Below are 27,414 nucleotides of genomic sequence, written 5' to 3' on the forward strand. Positions count from 1 at the left end.
CATCGGCTCCAAACTTTTCAGAGCCACGTTTCAAGGAGGGGTCATTATTTCAGAGTCAAAAGACAGATTTTCAGTGGAGTATTCCTTTAAGATGCCCTCTGTTTCAGCATGCTAAGAGGCATTAGCAGTAACCAAAGTGGAAACAAAGCACACAATGCTCTCTCCTCACTGCCCACTCTTCTTTCACTCCTGTGTTTAGAAGCAGGGGAATATATTGGACATAGCATCTGATGCCTTTTGTTTGAGCCTAACTTGCGGCATTGTTTCCTGCACTCGCCATGGTTACCTGCCAGCTGGTTAGTGGAGGATCGATGCGTGTTTGTATGCATGTGTGGCTGGGTCATTCTCTGGCACTGCAGGGAATGAGAACAGACATTTACAGTCCGAAAACCATCACAGTCCCTTTGAAAACAAAAGGGACTGTGTGGGAGTGCAAACCTTATAAGCCACCCTGTTAGGGCACTTCTTCCCCAGGCCCAGGGGAGGTGAGATAAAACGCAACAATTTGTACATATCCTGATAGCATATCCTCCCACTGAAAAAGACAACAGATGTTCAAGAGGTTAGTTCACAGGTTATTTCATTACATCTATCTAAAATAATCTGATATCAGTTAGTGGGTGTTAACTTCAGATAAATACTCAGCAAGCAGCAGCATAAAGAACACAGTGTAATCAGTGGCAGCCGTTCTGACTTGTTGGTGTTTGTTTTGAGTATTAAAGGATTCAATTAATTTTTTACTTCGAGTTAAGTGTCTGGCACCCAATCCCTGATCCTTTTTTTCTTTTGCTGACCACAAATACTGACCTCAGGTCTGTAGCGAGGCAATTTAAATTTAGAAATAGTTTTTTTTTTTGAAGATGAAAAGAATGAAATCTTAAAAATAGCTAAATTATTTGGACTTTTCATCTTTGATTTCTATTATGTTTACTTTTTTGTTCCCCTTAACGTAGTCACAAAAATACTGGAAGCAGAGTTCTTAATAACCATCATGTGCAAGTTTTCAATTGTACTGTGGTGTAATCTTTTCTTCCCAGAGGAAGAAAAAAAATGGCTGCAAACTAATGTGGTCATTTTCTTCCTGCAACAACAACATTTGGATGTTTGAGGGACATTGCATGGTGAAATCCTTTTAAATAAGAGCAAACTGATCTGTTCTGCTGAAAAATTGTGATGAACAAATAAAAACTGAAAACAATGAGCCTTAAACACACTGCTTGCTGCAACCGGACATAAAAATGAGTTAAAGCAGTTAAAATATGCTGAATGTTACTGAAGGCACTTCTCTGAGAGCAGCTAATTTATATTCAAAGGAATAAATAATAATTCCTCCCCCGTAATGTCTGTCAGGAGATGGCAATTTCATATTTCACATCTCACACCTCTCCCTGAGTCCTGACTCACTGGCAAGGCTCCTGTGAAGGCCTCTTTAAAACTTAATGAGCCTTACATAATCTGAGACAAATTACGCCTAACGCTGTCTCACTCAGAATTTGTATTGTGTTTTAGTCAAGTTAAATGCTGCTGGTGAAAGGCGGAGAGGGCGCTAACATAAACCTGGATTCCCCTTTTGGATGAATAGAAATGGTTTCTCTTCACACCACAGTAGCACACTGAGGAGCTTTGGGGCCCACCGGCTTACAGGGGCGAGGACTGAGTGGACGCCAAGCGGAACGCTGGATTTACATGCATCAGTCCGGCCGACAGGGGGCTCGTCACCAGCTGAGCCGACACTGGGCTCAGGCTTAATGTCATTCACCCACCGCTGCTCAGATGGGATTTTTCCAGCTGCACATCACAGAGTCATCCTGCTGGAACTCCCAGGCCATTCTTAGAGTGTCCCGTTTCCTAGCCTACCTCTCTTCCAAAAACAAGCCCCCTCTTCTTTAACGCCGACATTGGGGACGATATTGAAGCTGCACAGGTCAGAGATCAGTCTAAGCACTTACCAGGCAGCCGGGTCATACTCTGCCCACACGCGGATGAATTCATCAAGGTGATGAGGCCCCAGGATGGAGGCGTCCCTGGTCAGATACTCAAAGTTGTCCATGATGACAGCGACAAACAGGTTCAACATCTGAGAAATGGAAACACACAAAATACTATTTGTTTCTATGTTCAATGTTAAACTTAAATTTGAAGAGAAACATTAGAGAAGTTTTCTGTTGATTGATTTCTGTCGATTATTAACAGCATGTTTCATTTGTATTCAACTTAAAGGACCATTTTAGCCCAAAAATATGTATTTATATTACTGCTGATCATTTTGCAAAACCTGTACTTTTAGATGAATTTGGGTCATATGACATGCATCTTTCCAGAACTGACCCTGCTTGCAACTGCATGGACAACCCCATTTCACTAATGTTGGCAATGATTATTATTATTGATTTAAGACCAACCCATGAATATAAAATTGTACAAAAAGTATGAAATTAAGTTACTTGATGGGATTTTCTCACATACCCAGTAGCCTATTTGCATTTTCTTGCCATTTTTCTGTCTACTCACTGTGACTGTCAGCATTTTCAGAGTTGTGCTCTGTACAAGAAGACCTTGTTTACTTTAAACCGCAAACAGGGTCTTCTCACAGCAGGACACAAGACAACTTGAGTTTCATGAGGGCCTAAAATCTGGGTGAAAATAAGTTTTCTGGGTCTGGGTCTCTTTTGATCATCAAAACAAAAATGATGAGCATTAGTTACAATGATCTAAGTTTGATGAAGTTAACCAAGTTCTAGCTATTAGTTAATGAACTATTGCATAGAAAACCAACAAACTGTAGACTTTCATACAGTATGAGACCAGATGGCGCTCTGTTTTCATTCATACTGACCAGGAAGGAGCAGAGGAAGATGAAGGAGACAAAGTAGAAGTAGGCAAAGTCACTTCCGCACTCCTTCCCCACAGTTCCTGAGAGCTTATCACACGGCCGGTTACTGAGACACGCCAACATGATCTCATGCCACGACTCGCCTGTCGCACTCCTGAAACGCAAATCGCATTAAAGGTACACAGACGCTTACACTGAAGTGAATGTAAACGCTGCTCATCAGTGGCAGGAGCAGGGCTCAGCGTTAGCAGCAGGTATTTTTAGAATATGGGAGCAGGATTACCTGAAGAGAAGGGTCAAGGCCTGGAAAAAGGTCTGGAAGTTGTTGTGGTGATTTATTGCCGTCTCCTCAATCAGCTCGATGTTTCCAAACACCTGAGGCAGCAGGGAGCAGGTGGGTGAATGCAAACCTCAAAACTTAAAGCCCTACACTATGTTATTATGAGCTACTGTAGCACAGACACGACAACAGATCTGGTCCTCAAACTGAGACCCAAACACGGCCCATACCTACGTCTTTAAAGGCCTTCAAAGCATTCTTCTCAACCACCTTTTTAATTTGACTGATTCCTGCATGAACACATTTTCTTTCATCTCTCTTCTGTTTCTGTTTTATGTACTGTATTGCCAGATTTTGTGTATAAAATTCTATCTATTCTTTACCTTTATTATTGCTCAGTTTACATATATACATCGTCAGCCTTCCATGCCTATAAATCTTGATTGATTTGAACTGAAATTGCCACAACTTGATGTCCCAAGGTGAGTCCAGTAAAACAACCCAGAGCTCTCTTTTTAAATATTTATTTGCCCCTCAGCGTGTCCACCCTGCTGGCCTATGAGCAATGGCTGCCGGTCCCAGGAGACCTCGGACAGCAGTCAAATATGTGTGTACAGCATACAGCAACTGACTTTTTCAGCACAAACACTATGACAATCTTATACACAAGAGAAATAAAAAGTTATATCAGTTTTTATCAGCTACCTCTAAAAAACATGAAAAATCCACTTCAAAATCAAGCACCTGTACAGCATTACGCAATCCAAGGCAACAACCATGCAATGCATGCTTAGCTTATGAAATGTATAATATTAAATTTTCATTGAAACTGTGTCAGAAATTCAGCTGTATGGTAAAGTTACTGGCTGCTTGCTGGAATACAGGTAAAACAGCTCTTTAGCTAATCTTACTCGCTGGTCAGAGTAGGGATCTGCTAGCCAGACTCTGTCCAAAGGAAAAGCCTACCACCTTCAAGCAGCTCTAAAGCTCTGGGAGCATCCTCAGGTTGACAATAAGACTCTAATAAATAGTCCAGAATAACAGGAGGATGGGGATAATGTCAGCCAAGCACAGCCTGTACACACCGACACAGTTCTGAGAGGAGGAGGTTTGATTAGGCCAAATAGGTCAAAACACCTGTGGAGGGGTACCACGGGTGTGCAGGGACTCTGGGTTAATGAGAAATCCTCACTTTCCAGGAGGCATCTATCGCTGAGTCATTACATCCTGACTTCACTTTAGCCCAGCTGCTTATGTCACAACGCACCTGCATTCCAATGATGGCATAGATGAAGAACAGCATGGCAATGAGCAGGCAGACATATGGCAGAGCCTGAAAACAAACAGAAATACAGGTTTAAGTCAGAGCACAGATACATGGCACAGCAAATTCCCCACATGTACACACATAGAGAAAGTGCATGACTTCTCTTTTGATCTCGCCCTCTTTCTCTGCAAACACGCTCACAAATCTGATTCTCCACAGCGGACTAGAGCCCTTGTAAGATTTTACAGTCTTGTTTAAGAACTTGAGCAGTCAACCTGACCTGCAGGGTCGATTCTTTTAACCAGCTATTTATATCACTGCGAGGAGGAGGCGAACATTTGTTGTAATTAAATAGCCACCTTTTAACACTCTGCAGATACTGTCCATTTTCATTGGACTTAAAAGCTCTCACCACTGACATTAAACCTGCTATAAATTCCCTCGGCTGCGGCCCGGCGCTACGCATTTACCTCAACTTGTCCCGGAGGATTTAGAGAGCAAACCGGCACTGCGTGAAAATCCAAACTGCTGTCTGCTGAGAGCTATTCAGTTCAAGTTCAACAGAAGTCTGCAGAGTGCCTCTGCCTGCTTTTCAGTCCTCTATCCCACTGTGTGTATTTCCTGTGATATCCTTTTATTCAACTATCAATCAATCTAATTGAAAAGCTCTACACTGAAATCCATGCCAAATAAATCTGCATTCTCGTTCATTTGTTCCTGACTGAATGTCTTTTGTGCCTCTCTGTAAAACAGATGTTTTCAATCATAGTCCATAAATCAAGTTTGCATACATGTTTTACACACAATGAACAGTTTGTGTGTTTAGGTCACCGTGTGCGCTAACTCACCTTGAAAGACTGAACAAATGTCCACAGGAGGATGCGGATGGTGTAGCCCTGCCTCAGCAGCTTGATGAGACGAGCCGCTCTGAACAGCCTCAGGAAACTCAGGTTGATCATCTTGTCCTGGGAGAGAAGGACAAGTTTCAGGTAAAATTTTACCCAAATACAACATCTGACTGTCCTTTGTTCTCTAAATCCAAGCAGCACAGATAGCAAGTGGCGTATCGCTTGCATGAAAATCAGTGTTTTCATTCTGTTTCCTTTAAGGATTTAATTGAAGTTGACGGTTTACCTTCTTATGCGAGTTATGTAGGAAATTTAGACTGCAATGGCTTTAAAATATTCAATTGCAATTTCTTCAGTCAAAACAGTAACAAAAGATGATGATGTTGTGCAATAGTGTGGGATCATGGGAGTTGTCTTCATTGTTAAACAAGCTCCTGTATTCATGTGTGTCTACAGATGGATCTAGAGGGGGAAGGGGGCACCATTGAGAGGCATCCAAATGAAACACGGGGTGAGATCATGTAATCTTGCTGCACAAACCAGCCAATTTCAAGTTAATTTTATACTCTTGCAGTGATCTTGTCTTAGTTCAAGATTTTGATGTAAACCACGGAAACTAAATGCCTTGTTGGGGGTGAAATTCTACATTTTTACATCAGGTCTTATGCAACTGGAACAGTTGTAGGCGATTGTCTCTCTGTTAAAGTACACGTGTTTAATAGCTCTTTGTCTTTTCTATCATGTCACACTGAGGATTCAGTAGGCAGACACTTTAAGCTAAGACTGTGGGAGAGAACAACACACACTGACAGGGGAATTGACAAAATCAGCAGCCAACAAGAAAAGCCACTTACCGTCTAAAGGTGTCAGTTGTGACAGAGGGGGCAGAGTGAGGGCACAGGCGCCAGGAGAGAAACAGCAGAAGATGGAAACAGCAAAAGAGAAAAAAAGCAGAGAGGAGAGCGAGAGAGAAGAGACAGAAAAGAAGACTAATGGTCACATGAAACATGAAAAGAAAGTCACAAGAAGAGAAAGAACGACTTTGCCACACAGAAAGCGCCGGCGCTGCGCCTCAGCCCTCCATCTCCACAATCAAATACCTTCGTCCATTTTTCATCCGTTCTAATTCAACAAAGGAAACTAAAAGCTCCGGGCTGGAACAGCAGCATCAGTCCTCCTGCTGCCCTGTGGCTACCTTTGTTTTATGCATTGATTTTCATTTCGTGTATTGATTTTCATGATGTCATTCTTTTGCTGGCAACTTTCTGGATTGAGCTTCTGATTCAAGGGCTGAGACTGTGAGAGCAGAGCAAAACATGGTTCCTACATTCAGGATGTTAGAGCGGAAGTGGTTTGTTCAGATTGCTAAAAATTTGTGCTGAAACTGTTGATAAAGTACATATCATCTTTTCCGTTAGCACAGTTCCCTTCATCTGACTGGATTAAATCTACCCTCTGTATCGCAGCATGCTACCCTTCCATGATGCTCATGGACGAAATGACCCATAAGAGACTGGTGTAATGGCACCCAGAGGAGCCCGTGATGGCCGCAGCACTTACCTTAATCTCTGTAACCAAGATGTCTGTGATGCTTCCGAGCACAGTAACAAAGTCAAACACATTCCAGGCTGCTTTCAGGTAGTTCTAAAAGACAAAGAAGATACCGAGAGATTAGACTGGATTTCATTCAAACTTTAAAATGTTCAGCCTCTTTGGTATAACTGTTCAGACGAGGGCTAAAAATATATTATTTTAAATGTAAAGTCTATAAAATGTCAGAAAATGTCCAATGTGACTTCTTCAAATGTCTTGTTTTGTCCAACCATCTGTCCAAAATCAAAGGATAATCAGTTTACAGTGACAAAAACGTTTTTGCTAGAAATAATTCCCTCAATGATTAATCAATTATCAATCTAGTTGCCAATTACTGTCAACTGACTCATCAATTAATCAGCTTACTGTTACAGGTCCAGCTCAAACCTGCCTTTAAGATTTTAATCAACATTTCACACAATCTGAACTGATCACATGTAGATTTAGAGTCAATTAAATGGTCCATGCACAGGCGATTAATTCTCTAACATGTGCAGGAAATTTAATGTTAAATATTTTGCTGGTGGCTGTGGCTATGCTCTCAGCAACCGCATTGAGCACCTGGTCATGGCGCCAAAGATAGCAACCTTCCCCAAGGAGATGGGGAAGGTCTGAGGAGATGTTCTTAAGATCCTCTTCCAAAGCAAAGAGGGTATGAAGCTGTCTCATTCTTCCCCTCGACAAGCAGGTTTGTTGGGCTTGGCACAGCATTGTAGACAGCTTGAACAAAGGAACTGGATGGGCTGGAAGTCTGCTCTCTCTGCCCTCCGTACAGTATGTGGATTTACAAAACAAAGATGTACAAAACTGCTCCCATAGACTGAAGGCAAAAATCTGGCTCAGACACACAAACAAACAACAAAAACAAACAAAAAAAATCGCCAAAAGACAAGAAAACCTAGACATTCCCTTAGGCACACAAATCTACATGTGCATATACAACACACACAGACACTGACACACTCCCCTGCATAAACTAAGTGCTGAGCTGCTGCCTGCAGCCTGGACCCCCTCAGACTGGTCAATCATCCAGTTCCTGGGGCCAGAGGCTGCTGCCAGGCCCCGCAGCTGCAGTCTGAAGAGATACAGCAGCCGAGTGTTTATACCAGCAGATGCGAGCTCATCCATCTGGGCTTAACAGCTAAACAGGTGGAGGCAAGTGGTGTGTGAGAAAAGCTATTTAATAAATGGGCCTGGTAAATGGAACAGAGCCAGAGATGAAATGCCTCGCTGCAGGCTCGATGGCCCCATGTTGGGGCAGATTTATTCTCTTTGAGCACTCTTCCATTCATCCCTTCTTTTGTTAAGTTCAACCCCCCCCCCCCCCCCCTTTTACTTTCACTGCTTTCTGATCTTTTTTCCGTTGGAAGAACCCTGACACAGTGATTTCTAAATGCTAATGACCACAAATCAAAAAATTGTTTCACATGGACAACACCATCAGCAACATTGAGCACTATGAGCACAGTGAGATGCAGAAGTCACTCTCAGTCTGATTTTTCTGGCAAATTTGCATTTCCACAGAGAGTTTCTCCCTCATGTGCGTAAACAGAAACACAATATAACAATATTGCAGAGCACAGTGCAGCATATGGTACTGAAAGCTCACCAGTGGACCGAAGGCAATAATCTTGAGGATGCACTCCAGTGTGAAGAGGGCTGTGAAAACGATGTTTAGGTATTTCAGCATGGACTCATACAGGTCTGGAGCTCCATAGAACTGAGGACAGGAGGCAAAACATACCCTGAATATCTTGAAAGATTTAGAGAAGAACCACAGCAAGTGTGTAAAAGGTGAATCCTTTACCCCATTAACTGCACACTTTCATTTCTCACAGAGATCAGATAGCTTTACAATACTGAAAGCTACAAGTGTTAATGCAACCAAAAAGCACTGTACTTATATTTGATTGCTCAGACACACTAGCAAGATGCAAGAAGTGTGCAGGCATTTGTCAGTCCCTGCTGCAAGCATACATTTCAGTCATCTCCAGTATCAGTCGGCTCTGTGTCTTGTGATAATAGAAGGTGACTGTGAAATTATCTGTGGCTGTATTTGTTTGTATTCATTGTTAGTTCTACACCTGGTACTACCAATGTTACAAATAATATTATGTTACAAAAAAAACGTACCACTGCAAATTCTTAGTAATATCGCTTTTGGCCACCAGGGGCAGCACTGAACACACTGATAAAGCAGCACTGGAGTCTGCAAGCAAGGAAGAAACTTGAGCAATCTCTGTTTGTATTATTATATATATTACATTTGCTTGTTTTGACTTTCATCCTTTCCATCTGAGTAAATAATTAGCGTTTTCATTAACTTTCTTCTAAACCATCTATCACAGTCCCAGCTGGCCAACTAACCTTTTTTTTAGCACAAGTTATCCAGAAGTATTACGCTACTCTTTTTATTCTTTTGGGTAGTTTTAATAGTTGACACAGTTTTAAATACATTACTGACACCTCTCACAGTTTTTGTTAGTTTCATTTATTTATGTTAAAATTAAAAACAATCTGCAGCAGTAGTGTCTTATGGCCTGCCCAAATTTGCAGTGTGGGAAATGACTGTGGGTCCTGGATTTCTTATCTGGTTACTGGAAACACAATTGTGTTTAGAACAAGAGCAAGCCTACACGTATTTAAGATCACACTTAAGCAGTATATGAACAGCCTTTCAAAGTGTTTCTTCAGATTTTATAGTCAGAAACTGACAAAGCGAGGTATATTAGAAATACTCCTGGATTATATAAATGAAACCACAACCAGCAGGAGAACAGAGCTCCTCTCTGGCAGCACCCTGCTTTGCAAAAACTGGCTTTTTCATTTCTTTAGGGAATTTGTCTTCTGAGTAGATAAGTGAAGGAATTGCCAAGACACGAGTACTTTGCCCAAATAGCAGCAAGCACTGTTTGGCAGAAGTGTCACAGGGGTGTGCTGGTGGTGGTGTTTGACCATGTCTGAAGGCCAGACCAGTGCTGCTGTGACTGCATTTCTGCCTTAAAAACCAAAGATGAAATGGTACAGATTCGGGGAATCAGCTTCTGCAGGGCCTTTTAAATATTTCAGCAGTGTGCTGTATCTTACTGGGAACTGAATAACTACCACTGAGCCAATAAACTAGTTTTTTCTGGCTGAGAGGTATCTGAGAGGGATTGGCGCTTTGCCTCGTTAGCAGGAGGAATCGCTGACCTTCATCATCAGCACGACTGTGTTGAGGGCGATTAAAGTCATGATGGCGTACTCAAATGGAGGCGACACAACAAATTTCCACATCTTGTACTGGAAGGACTGCTTGTTCTCTGGCATGTATCTTGTCAGCGGCTTGGCGTTGATGGCAAAGTCAATACAAGCCCTCTGTTTGATGAGAAGACAAAACAAAAACAGATAGTGGATGAATCCTCTCTGATACAGGATCTTCACACCTTTCATCATAGAAGAGAAAAGTGCTGGAAAATCAAATTTAAAAACATGAAAGACAGCTGGTGCGCCACAAGAGTATTTTCTAAGCCTTTCGTAATATTAAAAGATGAGACCACAATTTGAAGCTCTCTGATCACTATCCAGCACTTTGTAGACAAAAAACAACATGATTTTAACAAAGTCCCTGTGAAGTGGAGATGAAGAGAGCGGAGAACATAACCCCAACTGTTTTCTTTTTCTGTGCTTTGTTGTGTTTGAGGGGATTGTGGGTCATATTAGATCTAATTTGCCTGGAAGTGATGTTTAGAAGTGGATCAGCATGTGCTCTGATTTCTAATGAAGAAAACATTTGTGATGCAAGAGACATTTTGAGAAACTGGTGCTTCTGGAGAAATAGCCAGCATGTGTTCTGCTTGCATGTAGGGGAGGGGGTGTCATTGTTTTTCTCGAGAAAAGCAAATAAGGGCATCACTCTCCACCACTCTCACACCTCATTCTTTTCCAGGCTACACTCTGACATGGCCTTGTCTCCCTGCTCCTGGAAGGTGATGATGATTAAAGCCACGAATATGTTGACAAAGAAGAAGGGGAACACCACAAAGTAGACCACGTAAAAGATGGAAGTCTCCATGCGGAAGCCTGGGTTGGGGCCCTGATCCTCATAAGTGGCGTCCACAGAGTGCTTGAGGACCCTGAAAAGAAGGAAAAGATGAACTGACAAGAAATTCAAACATCCATGCAGACTTCCCTGAAAAGCACAGGGTAATAACTAAAACATCTCTAGAGATTCACTGAATTCAGGCCCTCTTCCTTTGTCTGGCCTAGTCCATAAATTTCCCTCAAATGGTATCTGCCCATCAATTCCAGAGTTGTCAGGCTCCTACGTTCCTTCACCCAGTGTTCAGACATATATTCCTGAATCTAAAATTAAATCCTGGAAGTGGAGTCAGGCCAGTCTGATGAAATAACAATGAAATCAATCCGTCTTTAAATGTACAGGGAACATTTCCCAAAATATTCAGTGAAGGTTTCGAACAATCCTCATGGAGGACTTCTGACTGAATGAATGAAGGCAGTCAGGAGCCCTGTGCGCCTTGAATAGAGCCTATATGGTGATGACCATGTGGGCCCAGCTGCAGTGTGTATCCTCACATGCTCACACAGCATTACAGGTTATCCCGCTAAGATAATAAGGGCTCACGGTTCTCCTGCTGTGAAATCAGCAAGTGTTTGATGGCTCTCTGGCAGACTTGTTCCTCACTGTCTGTACACTTTCCATAAGTTGTTTTGCAGTGTGAAGCACTTTTGACTTTTTGAAAAGTGCTCTGCAAATAAAGCCAATGGCAAACTGTCCTCGAAAGACAGCATCAGTCATTTCAGCAAGGACTCTAAAACAACATATGTTTGAGTTCAAGTGACAGAGCCCTGCAGAGGCAGGAGTAATTATGCAAAGGAGGAAGTAGGGTGCCATTGTTATGAGTGACGGAGTCCAGAGAGGGAGGAGGTCATTGTGGATGATGGGTCACTACAACATCTCACTTTTACACAGGAGAATACTGTTTTTTCCCATTTCCAATCACATGTGGCAAGTTTTTCTTTTTTTTTTTTGAAAGCATGACCATGATTGCTGTCTGACCTTAACCACATGTTAACTTAACCTTTTAATAGTGAACTTTCTCTGTGCTGTCACCAGGTGAAATGCTTGTTTACACTGCACATTTGGAGATTAAAGTGATTCTGATTATCTTAATAGAGTTGTAGTTTTTGTCACTTGGGCTGTGCGGAAATGTACAATTTCTTATGTATCCCATATCATACAAATGGGGAAATACTGTATATTTAAATGTACAATTCATTTGTAAGTTGACTCTTGCTGAGGTGCCATTGTGCTGTCACTACTTGTTTAGGAGTGTGTGATTTTAAATGATCATGACTAGTTCAACGGTTTACTTTTCATCTTCAGGTGAGTGCAATGAATGAAATGAGCAAACAGCCATCAACAGTCCTTGACAGAGATGATGGCGATGATGATGATAAACGTTACTTCAGCTCAGACACAGAATGGCAGACTGAAGCCATCTATGCAATGAGCCTTGATTACATCTTCGGAGAAGGCGCAGTAATTAAGGCTGGGAGAAATCACTCAGGTTTAATCTGCGCTGTACTATCAGCTTCCAGGTGTGCTAGGAGAGCGTTTCAGGACAAATCGCTGGCATGCAGAAGAATAAATATTCAACAAGACTTCAAATACTCAAGCACTGATATTGAACACATTTTAAGCTATATATTGTGGCTATCTTTAATTTTTGAACCAATTCATTCCCAATATTTATCTGATTTATCATTTTCCTGTTCAGCCTGTAAACCACTGTGTGTACAGCTGACTTAAAGTGACATTTCATGTATGAAAGGTGCTACACAAATGAACGGTTGTTCTGACTTACACTGGCCAGCCCTCGCCGGTGGAGACGGTGAAGAGCGTTAGGAAGGCCCAGAGAACGTTGTCGTAATGGAACTCGTACTTCTTCCACTCTCTGGGCTGCGCTGCGACGTCGTCCCTGTCATAGTCCAGAAAATGACCCCTGAGAGAGAGAGAGAGACAGGAGGAGGGACAGAATCAGGCGAGAGGTGATGTGATCAAAAGAGGAGATAGAGACAAAACTAGATGGTCAAGAAACAAGAGGAAAAAAGTGACTGAGAATTTCAGTATAAAGTCAAATGTTACCATGGCTGGAAATAGAGGTATGATGGTGGAGTCTCAACTGACAAAAGTCAGTTACTTTATGGATGATTTAAGACATTTTGAAAATATACATTGATTAAAAAGACATTAATGACGAGGGGTTTGGATGATGTACCTGCAGTCTTTCTCCAGACCCTTGGACTCGTCGGTGCAGTAGAAGAATTTGCCTTTGAAGAGCTGCACAGCGATAACAGCGAAGATGAACATGAAGAGGATGTAGACGATGAGGATGTTGAGAACGTTCTTCAGAGAGTTTACAACACAGTCGAACACCGCCTGGAATATTTACACACACACACACACACACACACACACACACACACACACACACACACACACACACACACACACACACACACACACACACACAGATCAGTTGAGATCACAGACATTTTTAGGAGACTGTGTTGATGTCCACCATTCCCAGGAAGCTAACCATAACTGTGTCATTACCTTCTGTTTAATCATTCAAAGATGAATTGTTTATTTTGAATTATGGATGGATAACACTGGTCACGCATGTCTATGTGAGCCTCACTGTATATCAGAGTTCTGCTATTTGGGCTGCATTCAAGTTCATTTGAACTTGACTTTTTGAAAAAGTGACAGACCCATTTTGAAAACAGGTGAAAACCGGATGATGTCAGCTCGTGCTGCGATCTCTATACAAGATGAAGCGCTTTCTCCATCCTGACATGTATGCGATCTAACCCAATGAATATGCTGCTGCATGAACGATCACCATCAAGGCTTTTGTCTCCAGAACGAGGATAGAGCACATTTCACTCCTCTCTACCAGCCTGTCCATCAAACCACTCTGCCCAAGTATCTCAGAAGACTTGTGGACGAGCCGTCTGTCTGCCAGCTCTGATCTGTCTCAATCATCGCACTTCTATTACTCCAATCACATCTTTCGCCTTTTGTCAGATCCATTTTTCTCGGATGATCAGCCGCCTTCACCAACCAGAGGGAAGCTGTCATTTCTGCATCAGAGGAAACAGTTGAGGTTCTTGCCTCGATGGGGGTCACAATCCAAAATTCTTCACTTTCCACACTTCTCTAAAGCCACTACATAGACTTCAAAGTGTGGCACCCCTCAGTGGTTGCATCGAGAAGGTTTCACTGGTCTAACTTTTCTATTAACCAAAAACGATGCCATCAGGATCACTTGAAACATAATATGAAATAAACGTGAAAGTTTCTTTGCAAAAGAAATACCATCCTCAGTTGTGCTGATGTGACCAGTTGAATGGGAACGTGGACTTTCTGCGCTGAAGTTTCTTTTCACATTTCCTGACATTTCCTCATGTTTTGCTCCTCGTCTGAGCACTGTTCAAGTAGACAGCTGTACTAAAGAAGCAGTCTAGACTTATAGGATCAGAGGAATCATAGGGCCGTTCACATAGCCACCTTTGAAAAGTTACTCCTCCGCAGACCTGGAGTCAGCTGGGAATCATAAAAGTTCAAATGAAGTCCGGTGGTGTCCCAGTTTCAAATGATACTTGTCATATCGGTTTTGCAGTACACTCTTCTTGTCTCCACTGTCTGTATGTATGCTCACTATATTCCACACACTCATTTTATGGCTGCCAAAGTATGCGTTAACACAAAGGACAAAAGGCTAACTATGCAACAGACAAACAGGAGCTATCTATTTTAGTGTGTATTTTAGTCTGATAAATTTCAAAACTGTATCTAAAAACCAGAATTTTAGACAGTATTTTGAATCTAATCCTCAAATAAACTATTGAGCATCATGCATTTTGTCATTTGTCTCCTCTCTCGCTCAACGTTTTCTCTTTTCTCATCCTCCACTTCTTTTTCTTTGCTGCTCAAAAGGCTTTCTCTGCACATTTCTCTATGGGTTCATGGCTTTAGCTTAGCTATAGCCTTTATGCACAGTTTGCCCTGAGGGGCTTCCATAGTCCAGGAGTTTTACTTTGGTGTATTTTACAAATGTTTTGTAATTTCCGTCACCCTGTGGCAGCTGTCTACTAAACACTTACTGCAGTTTTAAGACACGTCAGGCCGGCCTGTTCATAACTGCAAGCAGTTACTAAGTCTCTGCTCACTGGAACCATTCTCCTAGAAATCAAAGTGAATACCATCATTATGTCCGATGCAACTTAGGCTCTTTTATCCTTTATTTTAGGGTGTGTACTTTTACAAACTCTTATCACATGGGCATCTGACTTAATGGACCACATTTTCTCTGGGTAGCTCCACATGCTCACAACCTGCCAATGGTGACAAAGGTTGTGAGTTCAAGAGCCGGTTGATGCAGACTAAACATCTCATACCTGCTCAGGCATTGTGCAAAGGTTTAATGACAGTTATCTTCCTCCTCTTCCACCTTCTTCTTCCTCCTAAAAATGCCTGGCTTTGCCTCACTGCTGCACAGCAGCTATGATGTGACACTGTTTTTTGCTCTGACTGATTTCCATTGAACTTCATTGGAACAGTTGTTTTCAACAAAGCAGCAGCTCCAAACTTTTCAGGGTCACCCTCCAAACCTTGAGGATGTGAGTGTTGGATGCTCAAAACACAGTTTCTGAAAAATTTTATCAACCTGCTCCATCTGTGCCCATATCTTTTGAGGTTTGAGTGAATGTACTGAGAAATAAAAGGCTAACCTGCGCAGAACTACTTCAGTAATGGAAGCAATTTCAGTCACTTGCATCCAATTTGTGCCTTCACAACCCAGAACACCCCAAAGGTCAAACAGCTCAAACCTTTCATCTACAGCCAGACATCAAGTATTTATTTATGATTCAAAACACGGTTGGTTTAAAGCAGGTATATCAATTCCTCCTTGATATAGTGTAAATGCATTTGGCTGACACCGGCAGCGGCCCCAGCTGCTCTGCATGCTTTGTTTTTCCTCAGAATGGACTGGTGGGTGATAGATTAGATTACTGTACCTTCAGCTTGGGCAGCCGTTTAATGGTCTTGAGTGGCCGCAAGACTCGGAGGACCCTCAAGGACTTGATGGTGTTGATGTCCTTGCCTTTCGTCCCTCTGTGCAGAAAGTACAGTTAGTGGTTGATGTCAAGCATTCATAAACCATGTTTCGTCCCATCCTCCATGAACACGAGCTGGTTGCAGTACGTCAGGTATACTGCATACTCCTGCTTATACTCTGTTAGTAGTACATGCATGTGGGTTTGTAATGTTACTCTACAGAAGCATGCAACTAGGGAGGAAGAGTAATTCTTTCAAAGTAATTAAGTACCTTTACGTTACATTTAAGCACTGTAATGATGAAATACACATTTCAGATGTTGCTGCTTTATGTAGAATTTTCTACCAAAATGGAAATGCACTAGTCTATTTTATTATTGTGGTTACATTCTTTCTTTCTTTCTTTCTTTCTTTCTTTCTTTCTTTCTTTCTTTCTTTCTTTCTTTCTTTCTTTCTTTCTTTCTTTCTTTTTCCCATCCTTCCTTCCTTTTGTTCTCTTATTTCTTTCTTTCCCAGACCCTCCTTTCTTCTCTTCATCCCTTCAATTCTCTGGATTTGAGCAGAAGCCTGGCTAGTGAGTAACCTCAACATATACTGCAGTTTATAGGTTTACAAAAGCTAACACGCTAACATGTTTCTGCAGAATAACATACACAAAGAATCAGCCCCTTGGTTGAGGACGCAGCTTCTTTGCTGGAACCACTGCTGTCAGTCATTGCAGACGCTGCAGGTTTTGTTAACAGGTCACAGAATGGAAGGTGTGTGTGTGTGGGTGGGGGGTTAAAAACTAGCTGTTATGCTAATAACATAAAGCTGAGCCATCATTCACTCAGAGACTGACATTGGCCAAGGGCAGTGGGAGAGGGACTTTTAATTAATCAGTCACACGCACACACAATGTGGCTGTCACTCTCAATAAATAGTGTTTCTGGTTTGTTTCTTCTTGACTCCCAAAAATTGAGAGGACTAGAAAGGCAGAGTGTGTACATATTTAAATGTGTGCGTGGCAATAATTTTATGCGTGAAGGATGTGGATGGGGACACAAGCATATGAGAAAGAAAAGAGTCTAAAAGCCCTGTTAGTGGCCCGTCGAGGCCCTGCTGCTTCTACATCAGCAACAACCAACCAATGTTTTCATCCCCAGGGGGACAAAAACAACTCCTACTGTAAAAAGCTAACAATTGTAAAAGATAAAAATACACCCACAGGTCATTAAACAAACATTATAAAAATGCATGCAGCCTTTGTCTAATGTGCATTCGTCACAGCACTTTCAGAAACATTTTGTTTTTAAGGTCTCTGGAGGGTTGTATCTTTTTTTGTCACCTTCCAAAACACAAGTGCAAAAGCAGATCTGCCATCTCCCAGCGCCATCCGTTTTGTTGCTTCTCCTGGGAAAATCCTGGAATTTGCATGGCCCTCACACTTTATGATGAATAATCATCATACATGGATCCATAAGCTTCAAATGAAAAATCTAAATATTCCCCTAATTTTGAAACCCAAATGTTGGCAGGTATGCAAAAGTGTGAGGATGGATTAAACTGTGTGTTTCTCTGCTCTAACACAAGCTGTAAACATCCTCCTCCTCCAGTAGTGACCTAGTGTTACTTCCAAAGATACAGTAAGGGGAATGTCTTAACCTAACTATATTGCTGTATTGTGCAGGCTTACAAGACACCAACAATGCTGCTCCTTTATTTTCAAGACTGCAGAGATGTTGGCTTTTTGCCTGGGACAAAGCCTTATACTGTGTATGTGGCCATCAAGTGCACATTCAAGACACCTCAGGACAGAGTTTTCAACTGATAATCGACAGTCGTCATTACAGCTGACAAAATCCAGTCCACAGACTTGCAAATAGGCAGTAATGAAGTATACATACAATTCAACAAACAGGGAGAAAAGTTTCCACTTGTCACTATTGGGTTACCCTGATCTACTTCCTATTCAACTGCATCTGGTCATTTCCTGGTTCTTTCTTGAACACTCGAAAATAAATGAGTCAGAGAAACTGAACATGCTGTCCATTTCTCTGTCATTGGCAAAAAATCTGAAAGTCCTTTCCAGGAATTTAAGATACATATGAGCTCCTTTCTGGGGAGGGGACCTTCAAAATAAAACACTATGACACTATCAGTTGCCTATTGGCACAATCTCTTTTTCTCTGCACCTTCTTTTGCTTTAAATGTCCCCAAACACACATAGATACACATTCACACAGGCCCTGATCAGTCTGTTAGTGCTCATTAAAAAAACAAAAAACACCTGGTTGGCCAGTGGAAGGCATTTAGGGACTGAGGGAAAAACAGCTGTTTTAGTTGTTTACAGTTCACTGAGTGAAAAAACAATTAGAATAATAAAATTATGTTTTTTTATGTGATGTAAAAGCCCGTAACATGTGGTGAGGACGGAGCTCAAACAGGAGAGAAGCATGGTTCCATACATTTTAGGCTCGGGGGCCTTTTCTTTTCTCAGTGGAAAACTCTAAGTCTACCAAAATGGCATGCAGCTCTCATGCTTGGATGACTCGGTTACCCTGGCATGCAATCTGTAGAGTCAATGCCAGTCCTCGCTATTCAAGGACCTCAACACATTGAGACGGCAAGAACAGTCTCCCAATAGCTTTCAGAAGCGCCGTGGGCTATGAATGTAATGTGTGTATGTGTGTGTGTGTGTGTTCGCATCAACGCAGCGCAGATCAGCACTGCTTAACGTGCTCAAAAGCCAGGGATGTGAGGTTGTCCTCCGTGATCATGACTCTGGACCTCTCAGCTGGCCCCTCCTGAGAGTGAGGAGCATTTCCTGTTTAGGGATGTACGACCTGACCTCCAATCAGAAGCACTTTCCTGCCTCAGCAAAACAGCGCCTTGTATCCAGAGGCTTCACATGATTTACATGAGGAATTTTGAATAATATATGTGCAAATATATTTGAGTTCAATGGTAACAAACAGCTAAAGCTCATTATTTTCATGTTTAATGGTACTATGTTGATTATCAAAAAATATATATAAAAAAGATTAAAATAAGACTTTATTTTGTTTGTTTTTCAGGGGATCTGGTGCATAATTAGCAGCTCATTTACATTTTCCTTTCTATTTTCTATTAGGTGGAGCATTTTCTGATGTTGCAAGAGGATCTTCTTATTGTAAAGCGAGTCAGCATTTTCTTCCAGCTGAAAAAACATATTGTTACTGCAAGAGAATTAAGAGATTACAAACATCTTTTGAATGTACTAAAGCATTGTTGTACCTTTCATTAAAAATAAATGCATTTCGCAAAAGCCTAAGACTTAAGCCTTACAACAGAATGTTTTATAGTAAAAATATTATTATATTATTTTCCTTTCATATGCTGGCTACGCAGAATGTAACCCTGCTTTTCAATGAATCAGCCACTCGAGGTGGACTCAGGTGAGAAGCTATGATCTTTTATTGATTTTGGAGTCCACTGCATAAAGGAGGAGAGAAGTGGGTGAAAGGGAAAGCGAATCAAACTGTAGACTATAATCTCTTAGTGATTTGAGCGATTAAAGCCACTTAAGTCAAGATTAAAAGAGACTCACATGAAGGTGAAACAATCAATATGGGCTTTTTCGCTTTCATATAAGTGAGTTTGCGAGCTATTCGGTGCAGATCCATACTAATGCAGCTATATGTTGGACTTCTGAAAGCTATGATGTGGAGTTCCCAATATTGTCTTTTTTTTGTCTGGGTGTCCCAATATTGGTACATGGGTATTTTCCTAAAAAAAGGGAAGAGAGGAAGGAGGGAGGGAATCATGGTCATATCCCAAACATCTTGGGATGGAGGGCGACAAAGTTTATTTGGAAAGGTTGACAAGAGGGGTGTTCCATGTTTCACATGTGGGGAAAAGGGAGAAAGGGAACAATAAGCAAAAGGTAGATAGGGACAGTTCCCACCTGGCCACGCTTTGTTGCGATCTGATGAGAAAAAGCAATGATGAGCATACGCGCACACAAACACAAATAAGACACAAACACCACCCACATAAAAAGAGCAAACGGGCATATGAAGATAGACAAAGCAAAAGAAACATTTTAAGCTGATATCAGGCAGACATTATTTGGCCTTTCAAACTTACGACATCAAAACACACTGAAAAGAAAACAAAGATAAGAGACAAATAGAAGCTCATAAAGTAATTCCCTGTGAAAGAGCAAAGCAATAGACAGGTCTGATAAAACACTGGAATGACTCTGCATACTGAACATGTCTCTAAATCAGTTTTATAGCAAGAGGGTGATCACGACAACATGGACAGTCTCAGAGAACCAAAGATGAGAGGACACTGTTGATGAGAACCATCGACTGTATGACTACATTCACGCTGCAGCTGAGAAAATCTAACCTGATTTTACCCCTCATGTGGCTTTTTAAAGCCATGATCCCACATTCCCAGATCAACAGCAGCTAACTTGCTGATTATATTAACAGAGCAAATGTAAAAATAAGATCTACATCCAAAAAATTGTGACCCTGTAAGCCATGCAAAGTGAATGTAGCCCTACATGTTTACATGTCATGACTGTGAGCAGATGAGGGGCATGATAGGAGGGACAAAATGCTGGACAGGAAGTGAAAGGGAAGTGGTTGAATCTGATAACCTCTGGATGAGTGAATCTCACTCTTCTATCTGCATCAGGACTGGGGCACAGCATACTGGACTAAGCCTGCTGAACAGGACGAGGCTGTTATACTCTTGCAATATGTGTTTAACAGTGCATTAGCACGATACTGACAGAATGCTGAAAGCTACATCATCCTGCATCTTTATTGCACTTTTGTGTCTAAAAATGAAAAAGAAATGCTTTTTATCTACCATTTACTCTGCATTCGCATCTTTTTATCTGTGGAAGCAGCACTCAGATCCTTTGTGTTCATAATATGTGCAACACCTTTCGCTCTTATGAAAGCTTGAACCTGTGAAACTGTTGTCTCTGACAGCCCAGTATGTTTCTTATTCACAGTGCTGCCACGCTGTGCATTTTGGATATTGTTCCTACTAATGCACATAAAATATATCCGATAAATAGAGAACAGGTAATTGCACTTATGTAACCCAAATACAGATGTAACACAAACACAGTTACATAACACAAACAGAGTAAATGCCAGTATCTTTGATCGTGACTGTGGCGATGATGATAAGAATAGCAAATAACAAAATATGACATTTTTTCAAAACATTTAGCCGAGAGAAGGAGGCTGCTGCAGATGCGTCTGTAAACTCTGCAAATGACGCTGGTAAGATGGACAGGAGGGAAGGGAGGAGACACAAACAGCAAGACAAGCACATGGATAGATATATAGGCACAGGGAGCAAGCATTACCCCATAAGGCTCCTGAAAGTAATCCAAGCCAGAAAGAAAGGAGGGGAGGAAAAAAGGTGAAAGAGAGAAGACAGAGACAGAGTCAGCAGACAGAAAAAAAGACAGACAGAAGCATCAATCTACAGCTGGCAAAAGAGAAGAAATCAGAGCGACAGAAAGCAGTACAAAGAAAAATACACCGGTGATGAACTGGATAAACTTTCAGGACAGAGTCGATAATGTGAAATAGAAGTGGACGGGAAAATATCTGACAGCGCTGGTTGAGACAGAAAATGTAATCACCTCCTCATTCCTGAGACTGGAGACATGTCTGTAGGCATGAGCCTGTAAGGGGCTCATTAACTCCCTTTATACTGTGGCAATAGATAAGATTTATTTCTGATTGGCTGGAAGGTGTCTGTTAAAATCACATAACAGGATACCCTAATTTCTAAATCAGTGTGAAGCCATAATGAACTGCAGGTTACCGCAACACTACCGCCTCTTTTGCTGTTAGTTAACTCTCACGGATAGAAAGGACCTAACCAGTGTTTGAATTGGGTCAGTACTCACCCATGAGGAGCACCAGCATGTTGAATTTCTGTACCACAGTACTTATTATTTACTCATTACACATACAGACACTTTAATGTAATGAATGTAGGTACTCAAGATATAATGATTGTAAGTGTAGGGAAAAATGGGTCCGTTTTCCTTCACAAAATAGTTGCAGGAGCAGGCATGAATGTACAACTGAGTGAGGTAAAACATGTGGTGTAGTTTAGTCAGAGAGCTGCTGGAGCTTTACTTTCTGCACGTGGTAAATGAGCACAGCATCAGCGTGATAATACCTTCCGAGGTGTCACAATATGCAAAATGATTACTTTGGCTGAGAAAACTCCACCAATTGTTTTCAAATATGAAGACACACAGTAAAATACAGACTAGGCAGATCTAGATTCCAAGATGTCAATCCTCGCTGTGATTTAAAGCGACACAAAAACATGACAGGAAAGATGTAATTTGTTAAACAACCATTAAACTACATTTAGAAAACCATTATTTCCACAATGTATCGAGCTGCAGGAGTTGCAATTACGTGCCAGCTTAGAGACTAGTGCCATCTCTTTTCCTCTATTCCTTCTGTCCCCTCCTGAACCTCAACCCTATCAGCCACGCTGTGCATGGCCCATTAGCTGACTAGCAAGGAGGGGCTGTGGAGACTTTATGTAACAATGAAAGATGAGTTTGACATTGTCATGTCGGCTAAATAACCCCAGGGAGCACAAAAGCCTGAACGTTTGCGAGGAATAATTGGATGAACACACTGGAGTTGTTTGTTAGAGGGAAACACAGGAGCAGGGGCACTGAGCCTGATGGACAGTGGAGAGAGGGTCACATCAGCTAAAAATACTGGAATACAAGACCACCGTTGTTTCAACACATTGTGGTGTGACTGTGTCCATCCTTGAAATCCATTACATTCAGAGCCCTGCTGGGATAATAGACGAAAAGATGACTTACGAGCAGGCAAAGGCCACCAGAGCTCCGCTGACCACAATGAAGTCCAGAATGTTCCACAGGTCACGGAAATAAGAGCCAGGGTGGAGGAGCAGTCCCAAGTCAATCATCTGGAGTCACAGAATAAACAGAATAAGTTAAAAAAAATCATCCAAACACAGACGCTTTCTTTGTTTTAAAGCCTCTTTTACCAACTATTCTGACCCCCTTAGCTCATAATTCAATTCAATTCAATTCAATATTCCTTTATTAGTCCTACGAGGGGAAATTCCAATATACAGCAGCATCAATAAAGTGTATAAAGTATTAGAACAAGTGCAATGCAAATTCAAAACAAGTATATATACAAGAGTGGGATAAAAGAATAACGTCATCCTAAGAAATTGTAGATAGTATTTACAGATTGTTATGCACTGATTATTGCACATTATTGCATTATTGCACAGGTTATTGCACAGATTGTAAACATATTATTGTACTGATTACTTGGAGCAGTTTCTGTTGTACAGTCTGACAGCTGCGATACCTCTCCTTCACACGGATGTAGCATCCTGTCACTGATGGAGCTCCTCAGTGCAGTGAGTGAACATAAAGTAAACATCTTTATAAGACTTTAGAAGGTCTAGAGCTGTCATTATCTAAAGCATGTAAGAAATGTAAAACCACAAACCCAATTAGCAATGCCGGTGACACCGTGATACAGGCCACTGTGTGCTACTGCAGCCTCCCCGTAAACAGATTTGGTAATTTGCAGGTCAAAAGACGACTGGAAGAAGTTTAGTTGAAAATGACTATATGTTGACAAGAAGCAAGTGCTAATTAGATAGAAAAACAGATATTACTGAAAAACAACTGGTAACGTAAACATCTAAAACAGTTTCAGTTCTCAAATTTTGCCCACCCTGCAATCCTAGATGGTTTCTGACCTGCAAATGACCAAACCATCAGCCTGTTTTTTCAGAGCTCAAATCAAAGTGCACCTCCACTTTGACAGCCATCTCACCTTAATCACCATCTCAAAGGTGAAGACTCCAGTAAACACATAATCCAGATACTTGAGAACCTGCAAAAACAGAGTGTGAGAGAATATCCTGTGAGATGACTCGTCAACAGACCCTGTGACAGATGTTTTTGGTTTAAGACACTTGGGAAGTGTGTGTGTGTGTGTGTGTGTGTGTGTGTGTGTGTGTGTGTGTGTGTGTGTGTGTGTGAATGGACCAGATATGCACAACATGTTCCTCTGCCCTGTCAGAGGTCTCAAGCTCTGTCAGTTTTGCACTCCCCTGCACTAACACACTTTGCCTGAACACCCACACAAGACGAAGCACACACACGCACACACAAATACACAGCACGCAAATGCACAGTCACAGCATCACCTCAGATTCCCTCTGTGCTCCTGACTAGAATACAAATTAGTTGTGCTTATCTGTCAAAATGCAAAAACTCAAGTCATGTGTCTGTTTGCTTGTATTACCTTCTCATTCCAAACATGGGCTAATGTGCTATTCAGGGATATGAAGAGCATAGAAACATTTTGCCAAACTGGATACGTGCCATATTTGAGAAGATTTCTCAAGTCAGAGTGACAGCGATTGACTGAGGATTACTCAGAAAAGCTTGTTTTTGTGTTTCCTACTGTTTGTTCCTCAATTTGGGCAAACTGTCAAACCCTGTTAGGAAGGACTTCCTAAAGCTGTCCAAATTAATCAGCCAGTCAGTCCAAAATGAGATGTGCTTGTACACGAATCCTCATGCACTTGTGTGAGCATGCACATTTTCATTTTCAAATACTGGTCTGTGTGACTACGTCCATCCGAGAACCAGTGTGTTCGTTCCTTCCAGATGTTTATTCATGGAGTCTAGATGTCAGTCTGACTCACGTTGTTGCGCGGTGCGTTGGCTTGCACGGGATCCTCAGCTGCCAGAGCGATGCTGCTCATGGTAATGACCATCAGGATGCACATTTCAAAGTAGCGTAGGTTGACCACGTAGTGACACAGCCGTCGCACCCTGCAAGACCACACACACACGTAAACACACATGGACGCAAATGTAAAAGTAAATTAGTAGAGTCATGACAGCTCACTAAGTATACTCAGGTGACCTCCCATAACAGGCCAAGGACAAAATGTGCATCCTTCCTTGTCAAAATAATACACAAAAGTGAGCATGTATCAGCCTCAGGGGTCCAACATGACTCCAACATGAAAAACCGAAAACTTCATTTGTCTGTTTCTATATAACACTAAAAACACCTTTTTTTTGCACTTTCTTGGGTTAATAATTTGACATCATCAAAGTTAGGAAGTGTACCACAGGTCTTTTGGAAGGTCACTGCTTGTATCTGTGCTTTAATTCTTTCAGTCACCACTAAGAGTTCATGATCATATGAAGGGTTGGAACACAGATCAACTGAGCTTTATCCTCAGCCTCAGCTCCCTCACCACAGCAGTCAGTAGTGGCTGCATCATAGCACATCTGCACTTTTGCTCACTCGTGAAAAATATCCTGAGATACTCATTCCCTTGAGGCATTGACCCATCGCTTTTCCAGCAGATTGCCGTGGCCTCAGATTTGAGGTGCTGGTATTTTTTCAAACTGCTTACATCAGCTACAAACACCCCAGTGTGCTGGTGGTCACGGTCTAAGGAAGCCAACGGAAGCACATCATCAGCATAAAGGAACTCTTGCGCCAGTCATACAAAGTCAGGGTAGCAGTTACCTCTGAAATAGAGGGTTTGAACATGTCCAAACATGTACCAGGATGCACAAAAAATTCTTACACAGGAAGTAGTTCAAGACGGTCCCTGTCTTCTGATCTGTTGACAGCTCTCCCTCAATGCAACTGTCCAGCTGCAGAATTTAAAATATGACTATGAAGTCAAAGGTTGATCTTTGGACTTAAGGTGTTTTTGAAACTTATGCTTAGACAAGACTTTCAAAATGGACAATCTATAACTCTATACCTAGAAATGCAATAAAAAGAAGCACCACTCAGGCTAAGATTGCAGAGGCTATTCTTGGTGATTACCCATTTCCTCAGATTTACTCGTCATTGTTCATGTGAGAATTCTGCCGAGAAGCCAGGCAGCACTCTCTCCAAGACGGCACCCAAACAAGCCAAGAGGGCCAGAAAGTCCAGACTGCATAGACAACGCTCACACCTTCACAGGCGCTATGAGGTGTTAATAATATTCTGATCTCTGGAAAGTTACTGGGGGGCAAGTAGTTTATCTTTTGTCGTGATGATTCTGAGCAGTGGTACTACAGGGTTCAGACAACAGGCAATCTACCAGGACTGATATTTGATAAGTGATCCCACTCCGAGAGACGCAGTAGCTGGAGAAGGTTTTGTTCCGCAGGGAAAATCTCAACGCACTGTTGGTCAGCCAGAGTCTCAGTAGTGTCATACTGTAACACTAGTCTTTCACCCATCTCTGGAAAATATGAGAGTCCAGGACCTGCCAGCTTTTCCACATTCAGTGGTGTGCTTAGAGTTAAGCTAAATTTGATCTCACTGGCATCTGCTGCACCTGCTTCACTACCTGAGAATAGACAGTGGATATCCTGATAACAACTTTTTGTAGCAAGAGAATCAGTCCATCAAGTACCCCAAGTACACTGAGTACATGCCTGCTTCTGGTCATCTTTTCTTTTTGGTCAATATAAATTACGAATCAGGATTTGATTGAACTATATTGGTTTTAATTAAGCAATGAATGGGGATGCAGAGATATGCGAAATGTTTGATGTGCTGCTTATTTAACAAGGTGGGTTAAAAAAAGGGGTGTGCTTTATGGGCTTTCTATTGTTCTAAATTCAGCCCAAACTATCAATCTTATTCCACATCACTCCTCTCAGTCACCTCCCAGTTATGACTCACGGGTTTGTTTGCCCGAAGATGAACATGGAGCTATAGGGAAGGATCTGCCGAGGCCCATTAGCCGCCTCCTCCTCCTCCAGATCTTTCTTCTCCTCACTGAGTTGGAAGTTGTCACAGTCGATGTTGTTCACTGGTGTGAAAAAATAAATACACTCATTTAGCTCAGAGAAGAACAAACTTTAGTAAATAGTGAGATTTTCTCTGTGGTTTTGAAATGCATGCCACTGATCTGTGTTGTTGTTTTATGCTTGTATTTACTTTCTGCATTCATAAAAGCGTATAATCAGTAACTTGGCTAATTAGAACTTTTTCATATGAAAATCTTTGTTGATTATAGGAAGAAACATGATAACTTGCGAAAACAAACACACATACTTGTGTGATGTTAAATGAAGCTGTTTTTACACTTATAAGTAGCTACAGTATTTCTGAACTGGAAGCATTCTTTAGATTATGAAAAGAGCATCTGAAGCTAATAAAGAAAAGTTGTAAAGAAATGCAATTTAAGTATTATAGCAGAGTAGACTGCTTGTGGCATTATCAGTTGCTTTTAGCTGGTTGATTTTTTTTTTAGTTGGTGTTTGATTATTAACCATTTTAGCATCATGCCTCTGTGGATGGCAATGAAATATCTCAATCACTACTGGCACCATCTTCAGGTCAAAGTTTTAATTTGTCCAACACACTGGTCTATGATCAAATACATGTAAAACGAATGACACTC

General features: G+C 41.5%; 1 protein-coding gene across 3 annotated transcripts in view; it reads right to left on the minus strand.

Annotated features, from left to right (window-relative positions):
• Window positions 1–27,414, minus strand: part of cacna1bb (calcium channel, voltage-dependent, N type, alpha 1B subunit, b) — a 162,105-nt gene that overhangs the window by 24,528 nt on the left and 110,163 nt on the right. For 2 of the 3 annotated variants that reach the window (XM_070989614.1, XM_070989612.1), the window contains exons 24-39: window positions 26,691–26,820; window positions 24,688–24,817; window positions 23,808–23,867; window positions 22,808–22,914; window positions 15,909–16,005; window positions 13,103–13,263; window positions 12,689–12,826; window positions 10,735–10,936; window positions 10,014–10,178; window positions 8,431–8,541; window positions 6,789–6,872; window positions 5,229–5,345; window positions 4,381–4,446; window positions 3,117–3,208; window positions 2,837–2,987; window positions 1,950–2,077 (exon numbers count right to left, since the gene is read on the minus strand). In XM_070989614.1, the coding sequence (XP_070845715.1) occupies window positions 1,950–2,077; window positions 2,837–2,987; window positions 3,117–3,208; window positions 4,381–4,446; window positions 5,229–5,345; window positions 6,789–6,872; window positions 8,431–8,541; window positions 10,014–10,178; window positions 10,735–10,936; window positions 12,689–12,826; window positions 13,103–13,263; window positions 15,909–16,005; window positions 22,808–22,914; window positions 23,808–23,867; window positions 24,688–24,817; window positions 26,691–26,820 (1,939 nt within the window). Of the gene's footprint in view, window positions 1–438; window positions 536–1,949; window positions 2,078–2,836; window positions 2,988–3,116; window positions 3,209–4,380; window positions 4,447–5,228; window positions 5,346–6,788; window positions 6,873–8,430; window positions 8,542–10,013; window positions 10,179–10,734; window positions 10,937–12,688; window positions 12,827–13,102; window positions 13,264–15,908; window positions 16,006–22,807; window positions 22,915–23,807; window positions 23,868–24,687; window positions 24,818–26,690; window positions 26,821–27,414 lie in introns of all 3 variants that reach the window. The other variant, XM_070989613.1, reaches the window with a different exon arrangement.

Source organism: Chaetodon trifascialis, chromosome 20 (genome assembly GCF_039877785.1).
Source record: "Chaetodon trifascialis isolate fChaTrf1 chromosome 20, fChaTrf1.hap1, whole genome shotgun sequence".
Taxonomy (NCBI): Eukaryota; Metazoa; Chordata; class Actinopteri; order Chaetodontiformes; family Chaetodontidae; genus Chaetodon; species Chaetodon trifascialis.